We start from the raw sequence: 17,526 nt of genomic DNA, 5'->3' as shown, positions 1-17,526 counted from the left end.
GCAGAGTTGAAAAGGTGGGTTTCAGACATAAAAAACAAATCTCACTGAGTTTTTCTTGGTTTTTCATATTGGATTGGATAATTAATATCCGAAGAAAGTAGACAAATTGGCAATTAAGAGTTTATTCACTTAAACAGAGGCCTAAGTGGTGTGTGGGATAAGGACACAGCCTCTCTCCACATTAGGATTGTCTCTATTTATGACAAACCTTGCTAAATTTCTTTAAATTTTGTGCCAATTTTATTATGGATTAGCTGCATACTAACATGCAGCTCCTCCTGCGCATTATGTGACTGTCAATAATTCCAGTCTATAGGTTTCAGCTGAATTACTTTGATCAATACAACTGTGTTCATCCGAACACTATTTTAAGCTTTTTTCTTTTTTTAGCCCATGAATGAAGTAGTTTGCTGTCAGATATGAAAAATCTTAAGTATTACTCCAAATAAACTTAGGTAAGAGCAAAAAGCTCCAGGGAAGAATCAAAATGAGGTAAAATATAATCAGATTTCCATTTGTCTTGAATGAAACAATGTTGAAGTTGCAGTGTGTAAACCTGGGGCAACAAAAGTTGAAATAAAAGCATTTGCATTTTAATTTGGATAGATTACTGTTTTTTCTATCCAATTTTATGTACCAAAATCTCCATAACAGAATTACGCTGCTCATGTCTTTTGAAGACATTAAGCTGAAATCCCTCTTCATGATTTCTTTTTGGCTTTTTTTTGTCCCACAGGTTTGGCTCTAAACTTGATAACTGAAGAATCTTTGCCCACAATTCTGTGCAGAATTGATTTAATTCAGTCATATCGGAAAGTTTTGGATCATGAACAGGCTGTTTAAAGTCATAACAGTGCCGCAGTTGGTAGCACTGTTGCCGTACAGCAAGAAGGTCCTGGGTTCGATTTCCGGCCCGAGGTCTTTCTGCACAGAGTTTGCATGTTCTCGTGTGCATGTGTGGGTTCTCTCCGGGTACTCCGGTTTCCTCCCACAGTCCAAAAACATGACTCTTAGGTTAATTGGTCTCTCTAAATTCTCCCTAGGTGTGAGTGTGTGTGTGCATGGTTGTTTGTCCTGTCTGTCTCTGTGTTGCCTTGCGACAGGCTGGCAACCTGTTCGCTGGAGATAGGCACCAGCACCCCTCCTGACCCCACTTGGGGCAAGGGTGTAAAGAAAATGGATGGATGGATTTAGCAGCTCAGTGAGATTTACAGTCAATTACATTCCTTTGACAGACTTTAATATTTGCAGACTTTAAGCCTTAAGAACAAAATTTCTTTTTTTTTCTTTAAGATTTGTTTTCGTATGTAAATAATTTAGTTAGTTTTAACTGTAACAGTAAAAGCCGCATTCTTTTTCACTTTAATTGTAAAGTCACCATGTGAAGATTGTGACATCTAGTGGTGCATCTGAGTAGTTTCAAAAGATACGACTGAAGATGTGAGGGGAAGATGTTCCAGTAGAATTTAACTAGCAGAACTTTTAAAAAATTAGCAAAACTTTAAAATATCCAACTCTCTATTCCACTGTCCACACACAGCAACTTTAACAACTGAATTTTGTCTTTATATATATATATATACTGCATATATATACTGTATATATATATATAGATTGTATGTCCTCAGTACAGTGCAAAAAGTCCCAGCAACATGCAGTGTCAGTGGGCTCAGCAGAGGAACTAAAGGACTAAGATGGTGTTTAGCTATCACGCCTGAACACAGAGAAGGATGTAAGTATAAATCTGTGACAAAAAAGCATCATTAGGCACTTAAGTCACCCACAAACACCACATATACATGATGATGAATAAAAGGATTCTGGTAGGCTTCTCTTTGGTCATATTTAGAAAATGTTTGATTTTTTTTAAATATATATATAATTTGACACAAAGAATCTTTGAATTTTGCTAATTTTGTCATAGAAATGTGGTAATGAGGGAGCCCTTGCTGTGCTCACCATAAACTGATTCGTCTTGATTGGCAGCTGTACAAACACAAAAACATCCACCGCTCATCAGCGAACTGGCTCTTGGCAGCATCAGCAGCCAACGCTTCGTAGCCGGAACAAACAGAGGAGGGCGACGGTTTGTTTAGAAGACTTTAACACCTCCAGAAGTTCTCTGGGCTAATGGTCACGAGGCCTGAGCCAAGCTAGGGCAGGGTTATGGGGCGGAAGGAGAGAGGATTATTAACCTGCAACAAAACAGGAAACCTCAAGACAAAAAAAGACGGAAGCAGACTGAGGACAGAAAGTTGGTTCTGAAGGCTAAAAATAATCTGCATTTGTACAGTGCATAAACTCACATCATTAGATCCCAGAAGGAGCTCCAAAACAAGTCAAAATCAACAAAAAAAAGTGACTTAAAATAAAGAGAGTTTTAAGGTTAAAGACAAAGCGAGAGCATTGTTAAAATTTCACTCACCATCTTCAAGCTTTCTGCCCTCAGAAGCCACTGAGGCGACAACAGGCACAAGTACAAACACCCTCAAGCTACAGCAAGAGTAACATCACAAAGAAACACGAAGTCCTCAAAGCTGGCAGGTTGCTGGGGATATGATGCCATGCAGCGTGTGAAGAGGGAGGGAGCCCAACCCTGCATCATCCTTATTTTCTTAGACATTTTTTTTTCTTTTCAATATAGAGGCACATAGAAGGCATAAAAGTTACATTGTAAAAGCATTTACCTGTTTGAGCCAAGAAAAACACAACAAAAACACACAGCTGCAGAGGCAAGCGAAGAAGAGTCTCTGATGGATAGCTCAAGTCTTCAGAAGGACACAGCAGTTGTAATAAATAAGAATAACTGCAGTTAATATGTCTGTAAGATGGATTAGGGAGTGGGGATAAACCCAAATAATAACATTAATATAGTACTAACAACAATAATAGCAACAACGTCCAGTTCATTTTATGTTGAGCATGGAGTGGAGAGGGTTGTGATTGGCTCAGTACAGAAAACAAGGAGGATATGGGACAATGTTCCCCATGTAACACACAAACACACACTGAAAATAAAGCATGTGGAGGTCTGCACAGCTGCATCCAGCATCACCAAGACCGCGACTTGCTACAAATCAAACTGAAGAACAAGACTCACTGCTCACTGGTTCAGGCTTTGCAAAGGGACAGAAAATACAAGCTAAGCACTGTTACTTCAAATGAGTACTTATAACTCGTACGGCCATTCTGTACCAGAATTAATACAGTTTTACTATTTGTGCAAACATAAGACAATGCTTTGGTTTCCCTTTGCTCAAACTGTCATGGCAAATAATTTTGAGCTTGAAGATGCGGAGCAATAAAAACCCATTAACTAGGAAAATAATATATTTATATTAAAAGTGCAAAACAGTTGGACTAAACTGAAATGTAACAAATTATTGGGCACTATCCTGTACGAGGGGAGATCGGTTCATTGAAAGGTTACCTTACACTCAAAGAAATATGTGCAAAAACCAACTAGGCAAACACAAATATTTGACAAATATTTACAGTTTCCGGCTAAAAATAAGTCCTAGAGGCTCCTCTGACTTCTAATTCTTTAGTGTCGGCCCCTTTCTACAATATAAACCAACATTTAACATTTTCGTCAGGAACATCTGAACGAAATAAGCAGCTGTTGCATAATTATTGTTTTGTGCAAGACAGTTATATTTTCTGACAACACTTAAGCAAGAATAAGGTAAATCACAAACTTTGGAAAAAAATTGGTAAATTGTTGCTTTTGAAGTATCATTGGAAAGTTAATTTCAGTGATTCTACAAAAGATCAGGAGCTGGAGTCAAGAAATCCAATGGTGACTTGAGTTTGACAATTATTAGCTTGATCAGGAATGACCAGTGATGAGGGAGTTGGTTTCTTTTTTTTTTTTGATCTAGGGAAGGCATCACACATAATAGATTGCGCTATCACTCTTCAGAGTGGATGCTGTTAGCGCAAAGATGCAAAGTTAGCCATTTTCAGTATCAGCAAGATGTTTTAACAATTAAAACATAGGAGTGGAAAAGATGTTAAGAAGCTATTAGGACTGTAAACTGCATTTCTGAGAGGCTTGTTAGCTTTTCATTAAAGCTGTGTCTTTTAAAACAAGAGAGACCCTATTTTAAAACAATATCTTCTCTCTCAAACACAACATGAAGTCACCTACCCTCCGAGTTAGTTACAGATTTCCATAGATTCCTGTTCTTGTACTCAAACAAAAAGTGGAATCGGCAGCTTGAAGCTTAGAAAAAAAAATCTAACAATAATTTCAAGATTTCTTGAACCACATTCAACAATGCCAGCCCTTTTCACATAAAGTGAGTGTATGATAGGTATTTGGAGCTCAACTTATAGTAAACTGCACATTAAATCAGGGGCAATCCTCTTTTTATAGCCACTCAAAATGTTTCTGGTCTAAAAAACACCCATACATGTTGGTAAAAGACAGTTCATTATATTCACAGCTTTTCTGATGACTAAATCTGATTAGTTTTCTCTGATTAATTTGCTGCAGCCCGACGGCCTGAAATGCTGAACAACAGCTGCATCAGAGCTTCAGCCGACCTCTCGCCGTGTTTGCAAACTAACCGGACAGCATTCTGGCTCTGCCTCCACCTGCAGCCGTTTGAACACATCCCTCAGCTCACACACACAATCACACACACTCGCAGGCAGCCAAGAGCCTAAAACACGTAGGTAGATGGCATTGGCGAAGAAAGCAGTTGCACTGCAGTACCTATTATAGACCACTAGGGGAGGCTCTTAAGTCTACAATCAGGCTCTACAGCTGCTCATCATTGGCCATCTGTGGCTGCCAGAGATATATTCTGTACATGCAGTCAGTTAATAATCTGATGCGGGACTTTTGCTTTGAGTAGGCAAATATTTAGATTATACACAGAAAGCGTTATATCATCCATCTTTTTTTTTTTATACGATCTGCACATCTTCCACTGCTTTTCAGTGAGAAAAAAAGAGTTTGACCACGATGGTGGATGGCGTGGCCAGCTCGTTAATAATATTGGGAGTAGTGGGTGAAGCTAATCTGATCACAGGGGGAGGTTTTGCATACAGACACCTTGAATTATTCCACATTATACTCGAGGTCTCCCCCGCCCCTCCCGCCACCTCACAGGGGAGACGCGGAGGCCGCCTCCTCGTTCTACTTCGTCCGCTGGTCTTCCTCGTTCTGACTCTGGAGGCGTGGAGGGGGGGTGAGAGGGAGACCTGCTTTTTTCTAGGATGGGTTTTTAGGTTTTCCTCCCTCCGTGCTATGCGCATGTAGAGCTCAATCCCCCAGGATGACTTTCACAAAGCTAGCCACGTCAGTTTCTTTGGCCTCGTGGGAGGTGAAGAAGGGATGTTGCTGTGGAGGAGACGGAGGTCAGGTTAGTCTGAATGAAATCAGGAGTCTTTTCATGAGGGCAGACTTACATCCCTAGCAAGACTGAAAATATAAAGATGCTAACCATCAATTTCTAGTCTGTTATACAGCTTTCTGTACTTTGTAGTTCCTTATAATCCTTACGGTGTTTCTATTTGAAGTCATTTTTTTTCTTATTGTCTTTCTTAGTTGCTTTGTCATTTTGAAATGACTGTCTTGTTTTTATTTTGGATAAAGATGATCAGTTTTGATGGGCATTTTAAAGCCTTTTTTCTTATTTAAGAAGCTCCATCTAATCGTTTCCTTCACTTCATTTTTTGCCTTTTGAAGTAACTTTCGGTCTTTTGTATTTTAAGTGCTCTTAAGGTTAAGATTTATTTATTGATGCACTTTTTACTTAGTCAAAACATTTAGGGACTTTTCAGGTCAAATTTCACTTCATAAAGTTGTTTTTCTGTTGTAAAATGTGCCAACATCTAAAGTGCCAACATTGGCTTATTTAGTCCATTTGTTTGGTATTTGACTTTAACTTCATTTGTTTTTGAGGATTTTTATTTTATCCCTCAGATGTTTTGGACCTTTCTTGTGTGAATCTATTCTTTAAACTTGTGTTTTTTCCCTCCCTGCTTTTGGATCTTTTTACATCTTGTGGAAATCATTTTGCATCTTTCTGTAATGCCGTGATGGCTTCTAGTGGCCATCTTGTCTGAAAATTCTTTGCAGAAATGCTAATGCTAAGTCTATTCGTGTGTACAAAAAAAACAAAAAACAAAAAACTACATTGTTCTTTGGAGAACTTTACAGGGTCTGTATATTTTTCTCTGTTCTCTTTTTACATTGTTCATGTCCTTGTTTGACTCCATCTTTCTCCTAGTCTAAATGAATGACTGATTAGTTATTGGGTCTCACTAAGTTGTGTGTGTGTGTGTGGGCGTGGGTGTGTGTGTGTCCGTGCATGGTTGTTTGTCCTGTTTGTCTATGTGTTGACCTCTAATAGGTTGGTGACATGAAACTGACATGATTGTCAGTTTATTTGAAAGACCTTTAAACAAAAATAAATAAATCTCCATTATGAATAATGAAAGTTGCATTTGTTAACACATTGAACAGCTTTTACAAAATTGTCAAAAATCGAGGGAAAATGCCATATAATATGTAATATATTACTTTTTAAAGGTTTTATACAGCTTTGATTTGACCGCATAATATCAAGGTTATGGTGTGATCATGTTACACATTGTAGGTTTTTTTTAACCTGTAAAATATTCAAAAATATTTTAAACTGCGAAATGTTCACAATTTCTACATCAAAATAAAGACACTGAGTGGACATCCCAAACCTCCAATTCATTCCCATTACATTTTATAGGAATTAATTTTATTACATTTGATAAGTAACTTACTTAAAACACTCTAAAGGTCTAAATGGTTGCATACAAGGACAGCATAAGATGGTAGTGGTGCTAATTGCAGACTAGTAAGTCCTATACTCTACACAAAGTGACTGTGTATGATGGTTAAAATCATGTTTCTCTGTGAACTCCTGCTCTCCTCTGCCCCTAAAATTGCTGGTAGTTATTATAGCAAACTGTGATTGAGCATTTCTGGTGAGTGTCTGGTTCTTCCATTACTCAGCTAGTTTCTTTTCTAGCACATCTAATAGAAGATGGTTGATGTATTTTGGTATTTTGGCAAAGTTTAAGATTTCTTCTCAAGTTTCCTAATTGTGGTGCGTTCTGCCACAGCTGTCTGACATTTTGCTAGATTAATTTACATGATTTGTTGTCTTATTTAATACTCTATAGTTCAATCTGTCTTTCTGATCATTTGTAGAATTTGTTTCTTCCGTCATTGGATTTATATTTCTACAGGTTTGGCTATTTTGAATGTTTGTTCTCAGTGTACGCGTCTTATATTCTAGCTTAACGTCTATAGGCTTCAGCAATCTCTCTGTTTATTTTTTCAGAAGATTTCTTTATGCATGTCATTATTGTAAATATTCTTTGGTTACTTTGTGACTCTTTGTGACTGATTTGTCTCTTTGCAGAGGTTTGGTGTCTATATGTATTCATTGTAATGTAATTGACCGCTACACTGTGCAAAATAACCACTTTGGTCTAGAGTGGTTTGGCTTTGTTTTGTTGGGTGTGTGTTTTGTTACTTCAGTCTCTGTTCTTTGTTTGACTGACGTTCTTGTGTGCACACACCCCTTTTTTCAAAATTGGGTCATTTAGGATCATTTTGCAGTCATGTGTAATAGTAGATCTTTCTATAAATATGTTATAGATTTTATCAGCTCCGTAGTGTGTAATTAAAGCCATGGTAAGTAGACAACAATAAGAACACTAGACATCAAAAGATGGACAAGATGAACATAAAAGAGAAAACTCACCATGAGTTCTGTGTATGTTGGTCGCTCTTTGGCGTTTTTCTTTAAGCTGTGGTTAAAAAAAACCCCAAATAAAACAAGGCCAAAATACAGAATTACTCTAAAACAAATTGCAACAAGTTGTTTCTGTACTTTCACATTCAGTTTTGCAGTTCACAGGAAACGAGCAAGATTGATTTGAGTCAATTAGTGTGACAGCGGATGGAACATGAACAGCTGCATGGTTCTGCTGGTAAAAATCAGCTGACTCCATTTTCTGAGAAATCATTTGGCCATCATTTGAGGACAGAAGAGTGAGAAGAAACCTCCATTCTGCAGGGAGAGCTGGAGTTGCAGCAGAATATCACAGACAGTTTATGCTACTTTCGGCTCAGAACACCAACAGATTGGTACAAGATCATCCTGCAGCAGAACAAAGAGCCCACACATGCAGACAGAACTGTGATGGTCTGGATTCTACAGAGGGCAAGAGTCTGGAAATAAAACAATCTTCATCTACAGGGTACAAACCTGCTTTACAGGTCTAGAATACCTGCTGCTCTTTATTAATCTAAATATCCAATTATGCTGGAGGTAACATTGCAAACTTCTCTGAGTTTGAATGAGTTTAAATATTATCACACAAAACACATCAGAATACACCTGCAGGATTTAGATGTTTCATAAATTAATGAAAACTGTTAAAAGGACAGTTTGAAAAAAAAAAAAGACACTTGAAAGCTTATTTCAAGCAAAACTAGAGCTGCCAAGTTTCCTGTAAATTCTCAACATACAAAATGACAAATAAATAAGAAATACTCTTTAGCTGATGGAGTCAGATGAGAAAACACTCTGTCTACTGTGATCACTGAGGGAACTTATTAAAATAAATTACTTTTATCTAAAACAAGGACTCTGGACCACTGAGCAATGGTCCAGATCTTTTCCTCATAGCTTCTGTTCAGGAGTGGCTTAACACAAGGAATCTAGTCCACATATTGGACTAGATTCACGAAAAGGCAGAAGCTAGGCTTTTCACACCTTTCTTTATATTAAAGACATCCCTCCGCAGCTCACGCAGTTACTGGCTGCATCTTCCTGTTACCATAATACTTGCATCTGTAACTAAGCAACTGAGAAAGGAGGAAACAAAACCAGCGGCAGGAAATAAAAGGCAACAAGTTTAAAAATGAACATCAGGTGGATACAGAGACAGATCCAAATCAGACCGCAGAATGAATGTGTTGTTGTGTCATTGAATGGCTGCTAGTGATAACAGATTGGGTCAGTCAGGTGAAAACTTTGCTCTGCTCTTACCGGAAGGGAGAAAATAATAACGTTTTCTGACAGCTGTTACATGTAGGCCTGCCAGGATAACAAATTTTGCCAGACGATTAATTGTCCCAGAACTTATTGCGATAAACAATAATATTGTTTTGAGACAATTTTCAAGACACGTGATACCTCATTCAATGAAACACTTAAAATGTAATCAGTGACTGAAGATTTTTTGGGTTGCCTGTTTAGATGTCTTAACATTTTTTACTTAATATCTTCCAAAAAGATGGTTCAACTTTATTAGATGTAAATAAGTAACTTATATAGGAAACATTAACATACTAATTCTATCAGAACCAACACCAGTAACAATGATTTCCTGTTTTCATTTGCTTCTAGGGAAGTGGATCAACATAGCGCGACACAAAGACATACCACTGAGAGGTGAAATCCACAAAGTCAGGGGAGAACTGGTCGGCAGGAAGCTGGGGCGAAGGTTCTTCCACCACCTGCTTCAGCTGCTGAAAGGGCGTTCCCCACGAGTCGTACGGGAAGCGCAGGATGGCGAGCTCAATCTGAGAACACACACAAACTCATTTCTAACACTTGAAATAAAGGCGAATGTGACACAAACAACTACGCAGGGCTATGGATATGACGGGTGAACACAGACAATAAATAGCTGTGGATTCCCACAAATTCCTGTTAATCTCAGTAAAAAGTGAAAGCAAAATGCAAGTTTTCAGTTTTAAGAATTACTTAAATGCTGTAACCCTACTTACCAGTAAGTGTGAGACCAGTGATCTAACAAAAGTTTTTACTGAAATACAAGACGCGTTTATTTTAAGATTTTTTTAAACAACTTTAGCTGGTGTGGCAATAAGTGTGGATGGTGCTGTATTCTCACAACAGTTCAGGTGTTACTTATTTTACTTAATTGCTCTACCATTGTGATTCCTAAACTCCAGATGTCGGATTTGACGTTGTAGCCTTTCTGGTTCGTCTCCGGGTTGATCCTCTCGGGCTGAGGTGAAAGAGATGAAACAATCACAAATTTTACATTTGAAAGACTATAGTTCTTTCAAATGTAAAAAACAACTAGCCCCTGAGAAGCTATGTAAACACTATTAATGTAAAACGGTCCTCATATGCTCACAACTTCACTATAATAACATTGGTCTCATACATTTCTGCTATTTCTACTAAAATAAAGAGCTAGACATTTCTTTCATTTATAGAAAAGGATGCTGCTTACTGCCATGTAGGGTTTGCAGCCGGCGTCCATAGTTTTAGCCACAGAGTCCACCAGGTAGCCGCTGATGCCGAAGTCGCACATCTTCACTTGACCCTGAGTGTTGATGAGCACATTGGAGGGCTTCACATCTGGAGAGACAACAGAGCAAACAGCGGTTTTTGTTTGATTAGGAAAAAAATGTAGCTGGTTTTAGAATGAGAAGCTGTCTTCTTATGTTTCACATGCTAAAAGAATAAGTAGCAAGGTTGTAAAATAAATAATATAAAATAGATATTATAATTGGACATACCAATTTCTCATATTACTAAAACTGAAAATTTGAAACCAATACAAAGAAAAATTGTCAACACTATTTTTTATTGCGCAGCACAATTTTTTTTAGTTAAGAGAAAAATCTGATTAGTTACAATATGACGATCTTATAGATTCCTTAATTATTGAAAAACACAAGACATTTTAGCCCTCTTTTAGAAAATTATATAATTTAAAAGTGTCACTACTCTGCTTTGCGAGACAGTTGACAGTATAAGAATATATATCTTAATATTCAATCTATTGAAACTGCATGTTTTTAATATTGAGGCAACAATTTAACTTATTACTTTAGAACACAATAAATAAAATTTCAAGTTGATATTCAGGTAACTTTTTTTAATTAAAAGTGAACTAGAAATGTATGTTTGCACACCATACTACTTTGCTCCAGTTCAGACCTGGTACAAAGTAGTTGCACTTAATTTTCCTTTCCATCATCTGCATAAATATCTACCTGCATTTTCCACCAAATGTTAAAGCCTCCTCAGAAAGAATGCTCAGGCTCCTCTTGTAGACCATATTTTAGCATTTTATATTTTAGTACATGCATCAAAGTACGTAAGACATTTATACATTTTCCCTTTTCAGCGACTGACTGAAATTGCATCAAAAAGATCCCAATTGATGTTTAAGAAGGCAGGAAACCTAAGACCTTTAACCTGTAGAGTGCTCTTCACCAGAGACAGATTCACATTTCAGAACTTTTCTCGAGTGTTGAGTAATAAAGATGCTGTTATGATCCTTTAATAGGAAATAGTCTAAAGGAAGGAAGGAAGCAGCTGACTGGATACTGAAAGCATCTCCGAGAGTTAAATGGGTTTCCACTCAGGCTCTTACCTCTGTGGATGACTTGCAGATTGCTGTGCAGATGCTCCAGAGCCTTTACTATCTGTAATAACAGAAGTCATTAATAAACAACTGAGAGTTACATAGCAAATATCTGAAGCATGTATTCATGTGATGATGCTAGTGAAGTAACCCACAGAGACAGCGATTTTTCCCAGGATGTCCTCGGGAATGGTCAGTCCCTTCTCGATCACCTGTTTGTAGAATTTGTCCAGGGAAGTGTCCATCAGCTCCATGCAGATCCACACGTCACCCTGGCAACAGATGGGGGTAGGAATTGGAAAGAGATCAAGACACAAAGCAGCCAGACGGATTCTCATTAGAGGAAGTTTAAAAAAAAAAAACCTAAAAGAGGAAATCCTGATCATTCATTCATTCACTGGTGCAGGAAGTTTTCTCCATCCAATAAAATCCTTAGAAGAGGTTTTAGTCACAAGAATGTTAGCCAGGAATAAAACAAAAGGTTAGTCCTGCTGTACATTATATATGTTACATGTACTGTATGTAATATGGGAATCATTTGTCATAGAATAAAAGCTGGGAAGTGATTTTAAATTATCTTGACCTGCTTGTAACCATGTACATCCAGTAAGTTTCAGTCTAATGAAATGGTTGAACAAACAGGTTCCGTGCTTCACTTCACTCTTTATTTATATAAACAGACAGCAATGTTCTGCATTGATGATGCAGTTTTCTTAAATTACATGTACAGCAGTAATTTAAAGTCTCTAGCACAACTCATATTTCCAATTGTATTCTTGAATTCTCTTCCTTTTTCTCATCTCTGCCTTATACAGGCTTTACGATAATCATTGAACAGAAAGGACGCCTAATAAAAATAGCATACCTCTCTGAACAACGCTCCATAGAAAGTGACTGTGTAAAAACAGTCCACTGTCCTCATGGAGATGTCCAGATCCATCAGCAGCCTCTTCTGCTCCTGAGTGTTAACAGTGGCCCGAATCCGCTGGAAGGGAACGACAGAAAATCTAATTAATTAATACACTAACAGTTGGTGTTAATTATGCAAGGAAAAGCCGGAATATAACAAAGTCAACTCATGGGGAAGGTCAACGCTGTGGGAACCACCTGTAGCAGCAGTTGTTGAGGAGAAACTTTAGTCTACTCTTTTTTATAGCTCACTGAGGTCTGTAGAAATCTGCTGGTACATAACTCTCATAGCACCTTGATTCTGCTTTTACGCTGCCATTCTGTTGTCCATTTACTGTTGTGTTTAGCATCTTCCACCTCTTGATGACTTTGATTGGTAAAAACTTCAGCAGTCAATTAGATGGCCTCACATTTCTCTCTAGAATACTTTGGTGTGCAGAGGAGATCATGGCATACTCATTCATTGCAAAGTGTTCTGGTTCTTGCGGCTCATTCAGATGCAACTTTACAAGTCTAAGTTGTCTAAATTCCAGTGTTGTATATTCTTTCTCACTGTAGAATGATGAGTTTCTAATGAATGCACAGTAAGAGTTGCATCTCTACGGTCATTGCAAATATCTTCTCACTCTGACATTGTGTCAACACACACACCTATCTTCTAAAATCTCTTGAATTTACAAGAGGTAGGCACACCAGTTACGACCAGGTAGGTGGTGTTCGCCAAGGGGACAAAGTCCTGTTCTAGTTAGCTATTGGTTTCACTCTCATGAGAATTCCCCCACAGTTGTCCAAACTGACATAGAGACTACAGTCTTCTGATTGTGCCTGATCATAGCTGATCATCAGAGTTCAGAGTTTTCAACCACAGTGGTAATTGCTAACTGACCAATGATAAATAATGAGTTTAAAAGGTAAACTGATATGTTTAAAGTGGACGTTTGGCAATAGTAGGTGATCAGAGAGATTAATAAAAGCAGAGAGCATCTGATCTTTTGGGTGACAATAATACAGGCTTTGATTTACTCACTTTAACAGCCATGATAAGATCACTGGGCACATGCCTCATCTTGTCCACCACACCGTACGCGCCTCGTCCCAGTTCGCAGATCTGCTCCAGATCATCGGCTTTCACCTCACATTTCTACTCCAAACACAGCAAGAGAACAGTGTCAAAGGGGTGAAATTTTTCACAATGGATGTGTTTCATGTCTACAAAGCTGCCAGTTGGCTTCCAGCATTTATTAATGCACAAGGAGGGAAAAAAAAAATTTCAAGGAAAAAAATTAATTAATTAAGCCCTTCTGCCAACGGAAAATTTCTATTATTTGAATAGTTTAAAATAAATATTTTTTCAGCATGATGGACATTAAAGAGCATTCCTGTCTCCCCACAATCAGAAGAGTTAGAGACAGCTGTAATGTCCAACAGAGCGTTCTTTACAGCTAGCAGATGCTACTCTGAGCCCACCAGGGTTTATAAACAGTAAATGCACTAAGGGAAGGAATAAAAGTCCCCAGTGAGACGCTACAGCACAAATAAAAATTCAATGGGGTCAGAAGTGGTGGAGCAACTGAAAAATGATTACCTTTTCTCCGATTGTTACACAAGCCTTCGAATCCAGATCTCTGGGGGGTCTAAAAAACACAAAAGGTAGCATTATTACACATAAATCAGTTAAATTGGACAGCAAGAAACATTAAACATGAAAACTGGCAAGCAGAAAAAAAAGCCCCTGATGAATCAAACCTAGACCCAAAATCAACACTTAACATGTAAGTCTAAAAAAATAATTATTTTCAAGTGTTCTGTTGATATGTAATTTCCTCCACGCTTCCACCATTTACTTTACACATCAGGACTCGTAAAGGCTAAGAAATGTTCAATATGTTCTTATTTCTTGATTATATCAAACATATATTTTAATTTAATACATAATTATTACTTTCATAAAAATAAAATGAAATGTTAAATATAGATTTAACAATCTAGAAAAGAAATAGATGGTTTTATTTCGAAAAACATTTATTTAAAACCAGCACTTTAAAAAAAAGATGTATGAAAATGATTGCCAAAACCTGCAATGAAAATGAAGAAATTGTATATTACATCATACATTTTGCATGGAATTTAAGAATGCAAAAAGGGTATTTTTTATATAATAAGAAAATACATGAAAAATAATAAATGACTTAAAACTAAAAGCAGTACTACTTGAAAAAACATACAGAAATGTTACTAAAGTGTCATGATCTGCCACTCTCTATCTTTCTTCAGATCTCTACATTTTAAAAACAATTGACTTATTTGATATTTAAAAAGAAAAAAATCAGGACTGAAATGTGAGGTTGCAAGTATTTGTGATCAAAAACAAGTTGAGAGCAGAAATTTGCTTATTTTTCGGGAACACAGATTCTTCCTGTTGTTCTGTGGATGTGTATTTCCCATGTTCAGCAGTCTGACGAGGTTCAGATAAGAGCAGGTATGTGCTGAGCAGGAAGTGAGGATCAATAAAGTGCAGGATTTACGGGTGTATGTTGAAGGTAAAGAGCCTTACACTGCAGCAGGTGTGGGCTGCTCAAACACCTCTTTAGAGAGCTTCAACACTGGCTTCTTCTTACCTGCAAACAAACAAAACAGTGTTAGAGAGAGATTTGGTTTCACAATGTTAGTTTCTCTAAAATGTGAACATTTTTTTGAACATTTTAAGACTTCCAAAGATCAAAAAGGTTGCAGTTTTGCAGCCGTTTACTGACATATTTAATTTTCAGTATCTTTTTTCTTTAAAGTTCAGCCTTGATATTTGCACAGACACCTAACACTCTGCATTAAGCTAATTCCATTCTAAAAGCACAACGTACCTTTTTTATGCATTTTTTATGAATAGCAGCAGTGCTATGGAAAAAACAACCAAAAAAAGAGAAAACGTCTGCAACTAAGACTAAGAATAGTTAAACAAGAACTATGTATCACTGACTCTGGTATGTGTAACGCCATTCTGAATACAGAGGATTTGGTGTTCAGAAGCCAAGAGGCCTCTCACTACCTTTTCTATTAATAAAAACATGTTAATGTAACAGTTTCCTGCAGAGATAGAATTATATCTGTTAAATATGTAATAAGTTCACATTTGCAAAATTTTCAATATAGCTTGCATATTGAAAAATTACTTTGTTGCATTATTCTGCATTAAAATAAAATCTAAAAACATGTAACACAGAGATTTGTTTTAGAATTAAACCAAAGCATAAAGGCATCAAATAGAAATCAGGCTATCAATGTATTTATCTAGACTGCTACAACTGCCTTCGGTAGCTTTTATTATCAGAGAGCAAATCTTTGCACCATGATGGTCAAATTATCTTAAATATTATAGATATGCAGCCACATTACATTAGAATACACAATGACATCTTTATGTGACTGTGTGACAAAGCTCAGATCAGCTCTCCAACAGTACTTACAGTACTTAAGATACAAGCAATAAGTATATTTGGAACCACAAACTGACATATTTTTCTTAAAATGTTAAATCATATCTAGTAACCGGTCTGTAACTTTCTGTGCACTAGTTTGTGCAAACTTGTGCAATTCTGGAGTCTGTGTGAGGAAGGAAAGCAGACCGATGAGACTCCAGAGGATGGCTGCAATGGCAGCAGAGCATACCACAAGATGAAAGCATACTTAGCTTCTTAACATAGCTCAGGATGAAAGAACAGTTGATCATCCTGCTCAACTTTCTGGGGTTTTTTTTGTTTTGGTTTGGGGTTTTTTGCAGTCACAATAAAGAGAGCTAATTATATACAATTTTAAAATGAACAAACTGACATGCAGCTCCAAAAGAAACAACAAAAGCTGCATATTTGCGCAAAATAAGCAGCTAATTGTTAAACATCAGCTGTAAAACTCCACATGTTGTGAACATTTTTTTCACAGCTACAAATACAGTTAAAAACAAATGACACCACTGTCCCTGCCTGAGTGTTTCTGCCTGGATAGATGAAGTCACTTAAATTATGAACCGATTCAGCTGGATTAGAGTCAATCTACAATTTACCATTGTCATCATTAGTACTCACGGTTAAATGCAGTGTCTGGCTCCAGATCCTAGCTAAATGTTAGAGGTAAGAGGAAGTAGACGTCTGGCAGCCCAGGTGTTTTTGCCTCATATGAAGCTGCTGTACCAACAGTTTAATAGCAGCATGCTTTGTTAACCATAACTGCTTTCTGTGAGTTGTTGGGTTGCAGACTGTGTCTGGCTCAAACCTCCTCAGACCGGGTTGCAGAAGAGCAACCCAGTCAGTATTTACATATGATTGGATTAAAGTCTCAAGAGGAGTCTCTAGTTGGACCTAAGCTAAGCACTAAAAAACTGCTTTAGTACATGTTCACATATTACATTTGAGGGTTCACGCTGAATAAAACAGTAAATTACAAATCAAGTCATCCCCACTAAACACAGTGGGGATGACTCATTTCAAAAGAACGAGGCAAAACCACAAATGGTGCTGCGTCAAAAGCTAAACATACACAAATCAGTTATTTTTCTGTAGAAAGAGAAAGTAATACAGCTAAGGAGACTTTCAATGCTATTCCACCAAAAGTTAACCGTAAAGCTAAAACCATAAGAAAAATAGCAACAACACACCTAGCATAGCAACCATCAGCAAAGCAAAAATAATTTCCTAAAAAAATAGTAGCAACACACATTAAGACTTAAAAACTAAACAAATACATTAAAGAGTAACATAGTTAACATCACATTGTAAGTTAAATACATGGCTTAAATCAGTGGTGTCCAACCTTTTTGCAACAAGATTCGAAATAGTAAAGTTAAAAAACACTTGAGGGCCATAGAAAAACAGATTTTTTAATTAAAATATTATGTCTTTTTTTATTTCTGCTCAATAATAAACTAAATGTGCAAGATTTTATTGAGTTGAATGAAATGCACATTTTCAATTAAATTATATTTTACGCTATCAATTACGCATCTTCAGCTACAACTTAATCTAAATATTTGCTCAGGCTTTAACTTCCAGAACACTAAACAGCCTTCTGTGCAAGTTATATTATGTAATCTTGCTTTAAAAATAATTGTGATATCCAAAATTATGTAGAAAAGAACAAAGTCGACCACTGATAACAGGTGAAGGTAAAATTCACGCTGATAGTTCCTATTTAACAGGAATCTCTAATATCTTTGAG

At 37.0% G+C, this 17,526-nt stretch overlaps 1 protein-coding gene across 1 annotated transcript in view; it reads right to left on the bottom strand.

Moving 5' to 3' along the window:
* Positions 1-1,303: 1,303 nt before the first annotated feature.
* The window catches only part of map2k6 (mitogen-activated protein kinase kinase 6), a 31,464-nt gene continuing 15,241 nt past the window's right edge, over positions 1,304-17,526 (bottom strand). Inside the window, exons 2-12 of the mRNA XM_028029950.1 lie at positions 14,876-14,939; positions 13,907-13,955; positions 13,349-13,462; positions 12,278-12,397; positions 11,568-11,684; positions 11,422-11,473; positions 10,270-10,397; positions 9,961-10,038; positions 9,450-9,589; positions 7,761-7,806; positions 1,304-5,350 (exon numbers count right to left, since the gene is read on the bottom strand). Of these exons, the coding sequence (XP_027885751.1) occupies positions 5,273-5,350; positions 7,761-7,806; positions 9,450-9,589; positions 9,961-10,038; positions 10,270-10,397; positions 11,422-11,473; positions 11,568-11,684; positions 12,278-12,397; positions 13,349-13,462; positions 13,907-13,955; positions 14,876-14,939 (986 nt within the window). The 3' untranslated portion in view covers positions 1,304-5,272. The remainder of the gene's footprint in view (positions 5,351-7,760; positions 7,807-9,449; positions 9,590-9,960; positions 10,039-10,269; positions 10,398-11,421; positions 11,474-11,567; positions 11,685-12,277; positions 12,398-13,348; positions 13,463-13,906; positions 13,956-14,875; positions 14,940-17,526) is intronic.

The sequence above is a fragment of the Xiphophorus couchianus genome, chromosome 10, assembly GCF_001444195.1.
Source record: "Xiphophorus couchianus chromosome 10, X_couchianus-1.0, whole genome shotgun sequence".
NCBI lineage: Eukaryota > Metazoa > Chordata > Actinopteri > Cyprinodontiformes > Poeciliidae > Xiphophorus > Xiphophorus couchianus.
Note: the sequence above shows the minus strand (reverse complement) of the source record. Positions and strands in the feature narration are given on the sequence as shown.